Here is a 12,941-nt window from a genome sequence, read left to right as displayed (position 1 = left end):
GATCCAGGTCTGGGGAACGGGCTGGCCAGGCCATAGCATTAATGCCTTCCTCTTGCAGGAACTGCTGACACACTCCAGCCACATGAGGTCTAGCATTGTCTTGCATTAGGAGGAACCCAGGGCCAACCGCACCAGCATATGGTCTCACAAGGGGTCTGAGGATCTCATCTCGGTACCTAATGGCAGTCAGGCTACCTCTGGCGAGCACATGGAGGGCTGTGCGGCCCCCCAAAGAAATGCCACCCCACACCATGACTGACCCACCGCCAAACCGGTCATGCTGGAGGATGTTGCAGGCAGCAGAACGTTCTCCACGGCGTCTCCAGACTCTGTCACGTCTGTCACATGTGCTCAGTGTGAACCTGCTTTCATCTGTGAAGAGCACAGGAAGCCAGTGGCGAATTTGCCAATCTTGGTGTTCTCTGGCAAATGCCAAACATCCTGCACGGTGTTGGGCTGTAAGCACAACCCCCACCTGTGGACGTCGGGCCCTCATACCACCCTCATGGAGTCTGTTTCTGACCGTTTGAGCAGACACATGCACATTTGTGGCCTGCTGGAGGTCATTTTGCAGGGCTCTGTCAGTGCTCCTCCTGCTCTTCCTTGCACAAAGGCGGAGGTAGCGGTCCTGCTGCTGGGTTGTTGCCCTCCTACGGCCTCCTATGTGCCATCCTGGATGAGCTGCACTACCTGAGCCACTTGTGTGGGTTGTAGACTCCGTCTCATGCTACCACTAGAGTGAAAGCACCGCCAGCATTCAAAAGTGACCAAAACATCAGCCAGGAAGCATAGGAACTGAGAAGTGGTCTGTGGTCACCACCTGCAGAACCACTCTTTTATTGGGGGTGTCTTGCTAATTGCCTATAATTTCCACCTGTTGTCTATTCCATTTGCACAACAGCATGTGAAATGTATTGTCAATCAGTGAACAGGTAGCATAGTGGTTAGAGCGTTGGACTAGTAACCGAAAGGTTGCATGTTCAAAACCCCGAGCTGACAAGGTACAAAATCTGTCGTTCTGCCCCTGAACAGGCAGTTAACCCACTGTTCCTAGGCCGTCATTGAAAATAAGAATTTGTTCTTAACTGACTTGCCTAGTTAAATAAAGGTAAAACAAACAAACAAAGTTTGATTTCACAGAAGTGTGATTGACTTGGAGTTACATTGTGTTGTGTAATAAGTGTTCCCTTTATTTTTCTGAGCCGTGTATTATAATATACCATACTATAATATACCATACTATAATATACTATACCATGTTATAATATACCATACTATAATATACTATACCATGTTATAATATACCATACTATAATATACGATAATATACTATACCATACTATAATATACCATACTATAATATACTATACCATGTTATAATATACCATACTATAATATACCATACTATAATATACGATAATATACTATACCATACTATAATATACCATACTATAATATACCATACTATAATATACTATACCATACTATAATATACCATACTATAATATACGATAATATACTATACCATGTTATAATATACCATACTATAATATACGATAATATACTATACCATGTTATAATATACCATACTATAATATACGATAATATACTATACCATACTATAATATACCATACTATAATATACGATAATATACTATACCATGTTATAATATACCATACTATAATATACCATACTATAATATACGATAATATACTATACCATACTATAATATACCATACTATAATATACGATAATATTCTATACCATGTTATAATATACCATACTATAATATACGATAATATACTATACCATGTTATAATATACCATACTATAATATAACATAATATACTATACCATACCATTCCGTTCTATACAATACCATAATGTAATATACTATACCATAATATACTATACTATACTTTACCATCATCTACTATACCATACCGTACTATAACATGCTATAATATACTCTACCATACTATACTTTACTATACCATACTATACTATACTATAATATACTATACCATACCATACTATAATATACTATACTATATCGTACTATACTATACCATACCATACTATACTATACCATACCGTACTATACTATACCATACCGTACTATACTATACCATACCGTACTATACTATACCATACCGTACTATACTATACTATACTATACCATACCGTACTATAATATACTATACCATACCGTACTATAATATACTATACCATATCATACTATACTACACTATACTATAATATACTATACCATACCATACTATAATATACTATACTATATCGTACTATACTATACCATACCATACTATACTATACCGTACTATACTATACCATACCATACTATACTATACCGTACAATACAATACCGTACCATATTATAATATACTATACTATACTATACCATACCATACTATACTATACCGTACCATATTATAATATACTATACTATACCATACCATACTATACTATACCATACCATACCATACTATACTATACCATACTATACCATACCATACTATAATATACTATACCATACTGTACTATAATATAATATTCTATACTATACAATACTATACAATACTATACCATACTATACTATACTATACTATACAATACCGCACTATAATATAATATTCTATACTATACTATACTATACAATACTATACCATACCATACTATACTATACTATACTATAACATACCGTACTATACTATACCGTACTATACTGTACTATACTATACCGTACTATACTATACTATACTATACCGTACTATACTATACTATACCATACCGTACTATACTATACTATACTATACCATACCATACTATACCATACTATACTATACCGTACCGTATTATAATATACTATACTATACTATACCATATCGTACAATACAATACCGTACCATATTATAATATACTATACTATACTATACCATACCATACTATACTATACCGTACCATATTATAATATACTATACTATACCATACCATACTATACTATACCATACCATACCATACTATACTATACCATACTATACCATACCATACTATAATATACTATACCATACTGTACTATAATATACTATACCATACCGTACTATAATATAATATACCATATCGTACTATACTATACTATACTATACTATACTATAATATACTATACCATACCGTACTATAATATAATATACTATACCATACCGTACTATACTATAATATACTATACCATACCGTACTATAATATAATATACTATACCATACCGTACTATACTATAATATACTATACCATACCGTACTATACTATACTATAATATACTATACCATACCATACTATACTATACTATAATATACTATACCATATCGTACTATACTATACCATACTATACTATACTATAATATACTATACCATACCGTACTATACTATACTATAATATACTATACCATATCGTACTATACTATACTATAATATACTATACCATACCGTACTATACTATACTATAATATACTATACCATACCGTACTATACTATACTATAATATACTATACCATATCATACTATAATATACTATACTATAATATACTATACCATATCGTACTATACTATACTATAGTAAACTATACCATATCGTACTATACTATACTATAATATACTATACTATAATATATTATACCATATCGTACTATCCTATACTATAATATACTATACCATTCCGTTCTATACAATACCATACTATACTTTACTATACCATACTATACTATACTATAATATATTATACCATACTATACTATACTATAATATACTATACCATACTGTACTATACTATAATATACTATACCATACTATACTATAATATACTATACCATACCATACTATACTATACTATACTATACCATACCGTACTCTACTATACTATACTATACTATACTATACCATACCGTACTATACTATACTATACCGTACTATACTATAATATTCTATACCATACCACACTCTACTATACTATACTATACCGTACTATACTATAATATTCTATACCATACTCTACTATACTATACTATACCATACCGTACTATACTATACCATACCATACTATACTATACTATAATATACTATACCATACTGTACTATACTATAATATACTATACCATACTATACTATAATATACTATACCATACCATACTATACTATACCATACCGTACTCTACTATACTATACTATACTATACCATACCGTACTATACTATACTATACCGTACTATACTATAATATTCTATACCATACCACACTCTACTATACTATACTATACCGTACTATACTATAATATTCTATACCATACTATACTATAATATTCTATACCATACCACACTCTACTATACTATACCATACCGCACTATACTATACTATACCATACTATACCATACTATAATATACTATCCATTACTATACTATACTATAATATACCATACCATTCCATACTATACTGTACTATACTATACCATACCATACTATACTATACCATACCGTACTATACTATACCATACCATACTATACCATACTATAATATACTATCCATTACTATACTATACTATAATATACCATACTATACTGTACTATACTATACCATACCATACTATAATATATTATGCCATGCCATGCTGTACCATACCATAAGATAATATACCATACCATACTATAATATTCTATACCAAATCAAATCTAATTTATTTGTCACATACACATGGTTAGCAGATGTTAATGCGAGTGTAGCGAAATGCTTGTGCTTCTAGTTCAGACAATGCGGTAGTAATCTAACCTAACAATTCCAAAACTACTACCTTATACACACAAGTGTAAAGGGATGAAGAATATGTACTTAAAGATGTATGAATGAGTGATGGTACAGAGCGGCATAGGCAAGATGCAGTAGACGGTATCGAGTACAGTATATACATATGAGATGAGTAATTTAGGGTTTGTAAACATTATATTAAGTAGCCTCGTTTAAAGTGGCTAGTGATATATTTTACATCAATTTCCATCAATTCCCATTATGAAAGTGGCTGTACCATACCATACTGTAAAGTACCGTACCATACTATAATATTCTATACCATAATATTATGTACCATTGTAGCTGTGAGCACCGCTCTATTTCTCTTTCTGTATTAGTGTTTTTCAAGCTGTCAGAGTTTCTCTGTAAGTCTCCGTTGCTCCTTCTGTCTTTTCTCTCACATAACGTTTTGTGCTGTGCAGTGCGGCATGTTCCTGTACCTGTCTGTGTCTCTCTCTCTATGTCTCTCTCTCTGTGTCTCTCTCTCTCTCTGTCTCTCTCTCTCTCTCTCTGTCTCTCTCTCTGTCTCTCTCTGTCTCTCTATGTCTCTCTCTCTGTCTGTCTCTCTCTCTGTCTCTCTATGTCTCTCTCTCTCTCTGTCTCTCTATGTCTCTCTCTCTGTCTGTCTCTCTCTCTCTCTGTCTCTCTATGTCTCTCTCTCTGTCTGTCTCTCTCTCTCTCTCTCTCTGTCTCTCTCTCTCTCTGTCTCTCTCTCTATGTCTCTCTCTCTCTTTCTCTGTCTCTCTCTCTGTCTCTCTCTCTCTCTCTCTCTCTCTCTCTGTCTCTCTGTCTCTGTCTCTCTCTGTCTCTGTCTCTCTGTCTCAGAGAGTGTGTGTGTACGTGATCCAGACTGACTAACTAGCTAACACTATTTGACTAGTGAAATGAACATTGTGTGTTCAGTCCCTGATTCTCCCTTGATGTTATTGGTATAGATTAGAATGGCATCTTAGAAAAGGATAAAATAGTTAAGCCTATAAGTGTTTGTTTTTTAAATCAGGAAACTTTCCCCAAATTCTCAAATTTGATTGAGGATTTCCTGTTTATTCTTTCCTTATTGTGGGAATCTTTAAACTGGGTTTAAACTTCCATCTGATTTGTTCTAGTGTTATTGTCGATGTCTTGATGTTCAATTGATGGAATGTGATCTAACACTTTTTAACTTAAAAAAATTATTTAACAAAATAACACTAGATATTTATTTTAAATAATGCATGTGATGAATGTGTCACTACCAAGTGTCTTCACTCTCTTTCCCTCTGTGTGTGTGTGTGTGTGTGTGTGTGTGTGTGTGTGTGTGTGTGTGTGTGTGTGTGTGTGTGTGTGTGTGTGTGTTTGGTGCGTGTGTGTGCGTGTGTGTCTTTCTACTTTTGTGTGTTCATACATTTGCATTTTTGTGTTGTGTGTGTGTGTGTGTGTGTGTGTGTCCAGGTCCCGTCAGACGGGGTGGAGTGGGGTGGTCCTGACGGAGGGGGGGAGATCCCCTGCAGGCGCATGCGGAGTGGCAGCTACGTCAAGGCCATGGGAGACGACGATAGTCAGGACTCTGACGCCAGTCCTAAAACCTCTCCTAAAACCACCATCATCGCCCAGAGAGAGGCCTTCAGACGCTCTGTCAGCATGGACCACAGGTCATCTGCCACCAAGTAAGGGGAGGGGGCGGGGGGGGGGTCATACTAACATCACATATGAAATCTGTCACCTCGATGATGATGGGGAGGATGATGATGAAGATGAGTTGGAGGAGCTGGAGGTTGACTGTTCATCTTACTGTCTCTGTGTGTGTGTGTGTGTGTGTGTGTGTGTGTGTGTGTGTGTGTGTGTGTGTGTGTGTGTGTGTGTGTGTGTGTGTGTGTGTGTGTGTGTGTGTAGGTACTCATGTAAGCAGTGTGTAGATTCTACTCTTCCCTATGCTAACAGCCGAGCCAAGCCCAAAAGTCACGCCCGCTCTCGGAGCTACACTCGTTCTTTAACCAGCTCACAGGTAAGATGCTACTGGTTCTTAACTTCTTCTACTATTCTATTCTTCTATTCTGTTCGTTTTTTCACATTGTTTGTTGCTTTTTTTGTACATAATGTTGCTGCTGCCATCTCTTATGACCGAAAAGAGCTGTATTATATATATATATATATATATTATATTCTAACATCTTGTCCTGACAAAATAGCCCGTTTACCAAAAATGAAAATACTGCCCCAAGACGTTTTAATAAACAAACTAGAAATAATACGTTAGTAAACCAGTGTACAATCACTCAGCAAGCAGTTTAGCAGTTACACTGGCGGGCCCCGGTGGCAATAAGAGGAGGAAGGTCCTCCCTTCCTCCTCTGAGGAGCCTCCACTGACATACAAACAGAACCACTCTCCGTTCTATCTATCTCTCTCTATCGCTCTCTTTCTATCTGTCTCTCTCCGTCTCTGTCTCTGTCTATCTCTCCTCTCTCTTTTTCTCTCTCTGTCTCTCTCTCTCTTTCTCTTTCTCTTTCTCTCTCTGTCTCTCTCTCCCCTCTCTCTCTCTCTCTCCTCTCTCTTTCTCTCTCTGTCTCTGTCTCTCTCTCCTCTCCTCTCCTTTCCTTTCCTTTCCTTTCCTTTCCTTTCCTTTCCTTTCCTTTCCTCTCCTCTCTCTCCTCTCCTCTCCTCTCCTCTCCTCTCCTCTCCTTTCCTTTCCTTTCCTTTCCTCTCCTCTCCTCTCTCTCTCTCTCTGGATCTGTGTGATCTGGGGGAAATATGTCTCTCTAATATGGTCATACGTTGGACAGGAGGTTAGGAAGTGCAGCTCAGTTTCCACCTCATTTTGTGGGCAGTGAGCACATAGCCTGTCTTCTCTTGAGAGCCATGTCTGTCTACGGCGGCCTTTCTCAATAGCAAGGCTATGCACACCGAGTCTGTACACAGTCAAAGCTTTCCTTAAGTTTGGGTCAGTCACAGTGGTCAGGTATTCTGCCACTGTGTACTCTCTGTTTAGGGACAAATAGCATTCTAGTTTGCTCTGGGTTTTTTATAAATTGTTTCCAAAGTTTCAAGTAATTATCTTTTTGTTTTTCTTTTTGTTTTCTCATGATTTGGTTGGGTCTAATTGTGTTGCTGTCCTGGGGCTCTGTAGGGTGTGTTTGTGTTTGTGAACAGAGCCCCAGGACCAGCTTGCTTAGGGGACTCTTATCCAGGTTCATCTCTCTGTAGGTGATGCCTTTGTTATGGAAGGTTTCCTTTTATCTCTCTCTCTCATTCTCCTCTCTCATCTCTCTCTCTTTCTCCTTCTCTCTCTCTCTTTCTCATTCTCTCTCTCTCTTTCTCCTTCTCTCTCTCTTTCTCCTTCTCTCTCTCGCTCTCTCTCTCTCTCTCTCTCTCTTTCTCTCTCTCGTCGGAGTGCATGCTGGGAGTGACTAAAAACTTAGTCGGAGTCATGGAGTAAAGATTCCTGCTGCGACAGGGTGTTCAGTGGAAGAATGTAGCTTGGCTGTGGGTGCTATCATTGGGTATGATAGCATCAAATCAGCCTCAAGGATGAATAGCGCTGTAGTGATATTCTTAGATTCAATTGAAAAGGTGAATAAAATAGTTGAGAGGGGTGTGGTGTTGAGAGAAACACAGACGCCGGTATTTCCGCTTATGAATCCGGCGAAGAAAGTCATGCTTTCTAACGTGCCACCATTTGTTAGAGATGAAGTGTTATGGCGAGAGTTATCTCGCCATGGTCAAATAGTATCTACAATAAAGAAAGTTCCTTTTGGATGCAAATCTCCGTTGTTGAAACATGTCGTGTCTCATAGGAGACAAGTGCATATGATTTAAAAAAAGGAAGGAGATGAACTGAATTTAGCGTTTAGCTTTAAGATTGATGGATTTGATTATGTCTTCTATGCATCTACTGAATCAATGAAATGCTTTGGTGGATGTGGAAGAGAGGGGCATTTGGTGCGTAGTTGTCCCGAAAATGAGCGCTGAGCCTGGTAGTAGTTTTAGTGCGAGTACAACTAACGCACCACCGCGAAGGGAAGAGGGTACAGGAGAAGAGAGAAGGTGGGCAGATGTGGTTAGAAAAGCAGGAGAGGAAGGCAGTGTGGATACGGGGGCAATTGTGGTAGATCAGAACAAAGAGGGAGGGGAAACAGTAGGCGAGATTGCGACTGCCGTCGCTGAGGTGGTGCTGGAAAATGAAATTGGAAGTCAAGAAGAGATTGAAATAATGGAAAAAGAAGCGGATGTTTTCAAAATAGAATGTAAGGGGTGGTGAAGGGTCTAATTCTAAGAGAAAGGTAGAGTTTGATAAATCAATTGAAGATGAACAAGGTGTAGAGATGGTGGAGTATTCTTCGGGGGAGGATAGTGAGAGTGAGTCATCTGACGTGTCACAACAATATAGTGAGATAAATGGGGTGGAAGGGAGGTATGGGATCGAGAGGATACGTCAATTTTTGAAGTTGACAAAAGGGAAGAAATATATGCAGGATTACATTGTTACTGATTTTTTCCCTGAACGTGAATTGTTTATTGAATCAGCAAAGTTTCTGATGTCAAAAATTACAGGGGGAAGTTTGAAAAGCCCTGAAATTGCTAGACTCAAGAAAGTGGTCACAAGAGTGATAAGTGATGTAAATTCTAAAGAAAATGAAAGAGTTCAGTTGCAGTCTTAACTCTGTAAAGAGATGTGGTGGCTGGATCTTCCTCTGTATATATTTTTTATTCATGAGCAGTTTTAAGATTTCTTCTTTAAACGTAAATGGGGCAAGAGATGTAAAAAAAAGAGCCATGGTGTATGAGTTAATTAGGGGAAAGGGAAGTGACATAATTTTTCTACAAGAAACGCATAGTAATTTGGAAAATGAAGTTATGTGGCAACAGGAGTGGGCGGGGACAGTGGTGTGTAGTCATAAAAACTCAAAAAGTGGGGGTGTGGTTATCTTGTTCTCAAAAAGGGTTTTGCCGTTGTCATATGAGGTTGAAGAGGTAGTTGAGGGGAGGTTATTAAAAGTTAGAGCAAGGTATGAAAACATCACTATGTGTCTGATAAATGTATATGCCCCAGTGGTGACAGTTGAGAGGGTATGTTTTTTAGAGACACTATCAAATACCGTTGAGAAATGTAACAAAGAAGATTATTTGTTTATTGCTGGGGATTTTAACTGCACAGTTAGTGATTTAGATAGAAATCACCAAGAACCTCATATAGCCTCAAGGATGTTTTTAAAACGCCTCATTGTAACAAATGAATTGTGTGATATTTGGCGGAGTCAACATGGAGGAACAAGGCAGTACACCTGGGCGCATGTGAGAGAGAACATCATCTCTATGGCCAGGTTAGATAGGTTTTATGTTTTTGAGCATCAATCTCAGGTCTGTAAATCAAGTGTGATAACTCCAGTGGGGTTTTCTGATCATTGTTTAATAACAGAGGTGGTGTTCATTAACGATGTAAAACCCAAAAGCGCATACTGGCATTTTAATATAACTTTATTGAGTGATGCTCACTTCAGGAACTGTTTCAGTTTTTTTTGGGAGAGGTGGAGATCTCAAAAAGCCAGTTTTGTATCCATTCAACAGTGGGGGGATATAGGGAAAATCCAGATTCAACAATTTTGTAATCAATACACGAGGAATGTCACCAAATATATCACCAGATCAATGAAAGCCCTAGAGATTGAAATAGTGGAACTCATGACGTTGGTTGAGACCACAGGAGATCGAGGCCATACTCAGGCCCTCAAGAGGAGAAAAGCTGCATTGGCAGACCTGCTGGGTATCAGAGCACAGGGGGCACTGGTGAGAAGTACATTTCAGGGAATATCTGAAATGGATGCCTCATCCAAATTTTTCTTTGGTTTAGAGAAAAAGAATGGACAAAGAAAAATTATTCATTGTCTCAAATCAGCTGTTGGACAAGAGCTCACTAGCCCTAGTGAAATTAGAAAGAGGGCAGTAGAGTTCTATGCTGAGCTCTACAAGTGTGAGTACAAAGAGGACAAAACAGTGACACAGCAGTTCTTTGATGGGCTCTCTGATGACTACTAAAGGTGGCTGTAGAAGCTCAGGTTGAGCTTGAGCAACCATTGTCTTTGCAGGATTTATACACTGCATTAAAAGGCATGGAAAATGGAAGGGCACCAGGCATTGATGGGCTTCCCGTTGACTTTTTTAAGTCTTTTTGGGCTATGTTGGGAGAGGATTGGTTAGAAGTAGCTAATGATAGTTTAACCGGAGGGTTACTACCAATAAGCTGCAGAAGGGCTGTCCTCACCCTACTGCCCAAAAAAGGGTGACCCAAGGGAGGTGAAGAACTGGAGGCCGGTGGCTTTATTGTGCACTGATTATAAGATATTGTCAAAAGCTTTGTCCAACAGGCTGAGGGAGGTGATGGGGCAAATCATACATACGGATCAGTCCTACTGTGTTCCTGGCAGGCAGATAGGGGATAACATTTCTCTGATTCGTGATTTTTTGGACGTCTCTAGGGCTATTGGGTTGGATGCTGGTCTAATTTCAATTGATCAGGAAAAGGCATTTGACCGAGTTGAACATCAATATTTATGGCACACGTTTGAGGCGTTTGGGTTCAGCTCTGGTTTTATTGCCATGATAAAGGTGATATATGGTGACATTGAAAGTGTATTGAAAGTTAACGGTGGTTTGAGTGCTCCTTTTAAAGTGTGTAGAGGTATTAGGCAGGGATGTTCTATGTCAGGGATGTTATATGCTATTGCAATAGAGCCACTACTAAATCGCATTAGAAGTCGCATTGCAGGGGTGTGCCTTTCAGAGGATATTCCTCCTATTCGTCTCTCAGCCTATGCTGATGATGTAGTTGTGCTAGTGAAAAATCAAGCGGAGGTGGATAGCTTGAGTCTAATTGTTGATCGTTTTAGGGGAATATCCTCTGCAAAGGTAAATTGGGAAAAGAGTTGTGCGTTACAGATTGGAGAATGGTCTGGAGGGCTCATGGCTTTGCCAGGGGGGCTAGAATGGTGTAAGGGAGGTTTTAAGTATCTTGGAGTGTACCTAGGAGATGAGGGGACTATGGAAAAAAATTGGAGTGGGGTGGTTGAAATGGTGGAAGGGAGGATGAGGAGATGGCGTTGGTTATTATCTCGTATGTCATATAGGGGGCGCACTATTATAGTTAACAATGTGATTGCATCTGCACTGTGGCATCGGTTGTCAGTTTTAGAACCACCATCTGGCCTTCTGGCTAAGATACAGGCAATTATTGTGGATTTCTTTTGGGATAAATATCACTGGGTTCCACAAAGTGTTTTGTATTTGTCAAAAGAGGAGGGGGGACAAGGTCTTGTACATCTTGCTAGTAGGGCTGCTGCTTTCCGGTTTCAGTTTATTCAAAGGTTGCTTTATGGACCGGAAAATGTGGTGTGGAGAGGGGTGGCAGGGCTTATATTACAACGGGTTTGGAGGATTAGGTTTAAAGAAGGCTTTATTTCTGGTTGATAGTAGCCAGATTTCTAGGGAGGGAGTACCTCCGTTTTACAGAGGACTTCTCAGAGTGTGGAGCATAATGAAGGTGTCCAGACAAACTTCAGCGGAGTCAGTGCATTGGCTGTTGGAAGAACCTCTGGTGTATGGGGCAAGACTGGATTGTACAACTGCAGCTGTTCCACATTTCTCCAAGATTCTGGTGAAGGGGAAAATCATCACCTTAAGACAGTTAATGGCCATGGCTGGGCCCGCCTTAATGAATGGAAGACGGGTGGCAGAACATTTGGGGATGAGGTCGGAAAGGATTGTCGGACAAATGCTGGGGAGCTGCAGGAAGGCTCTGTCAGCGGAAGAATGGGGTATGCTTAGTAGTCACAAGAAGAAGGTACAAGATGAAGACGTCTCATTTCCAAGACTAGGGATTACACCAAATATCCCAGAGTCAGAAAGAAAGGCGTTATTGCTGGATTTGAGAGGGTTGGAGGGGGTGGGTTTGGATGAGGTGAATGGGAAGGACTTGTATAGGGGGTGTGTCAAGGTGTTGAATAAAGATAAATTGAAAAATAGAAAAGACACTCCATGGAGGGTAAAATTGGGCATTGATGACAAGGTAAAGCCAGCATGGAGGGCACTGTACAAACCACCGTTACAAAAAGGTACTGGTG

At 38.8% G+C, this 12,941-nt stretch overlaps 1 protein-coding gene across 1 annotated transcript in view; it reads left to right on the top strand.

Moving 5' to 3' along the window:
* LOC115123141 (disks large-associated protein 2-like) overlaps window positions 1–12,941 on the top strand; it is a 46,128-nt gene that overhangs the window by 11,849 nt on the left and 21,338 nt on the right. The window contains 2 exon segments of the mRNA XM_065018061.1: window positions 6,282–6,481; window positions 6,723–6,834. Of these exon segments, the coding sequence (XP_064874133.1) occupies window positions 6,282–6,481; window positions 6,723–6,834 (312 nt within the window).

This window comes from Oncorhynchus nerka, linkage group LG4 (assembly GCF_034236695.1).
Source record: "Oncorhynchus nerka isolate Pitt River linkage group LG4, Oner_Uvic_2.0, whole genome shotgun sequence".
Classification (NCBI taxonomy): domain Eukaryota; kingdom Metazoa; phylum Chordata; class Actinopteri; order Salmoniformes; family Salmonidae; genus Oncorhynchus; species Oncorhynchus nerka.
Note: the sequence above shows the minus strand (reverse complement) of the source record. Positions and strands in the feature narration are given on the sequence as shown.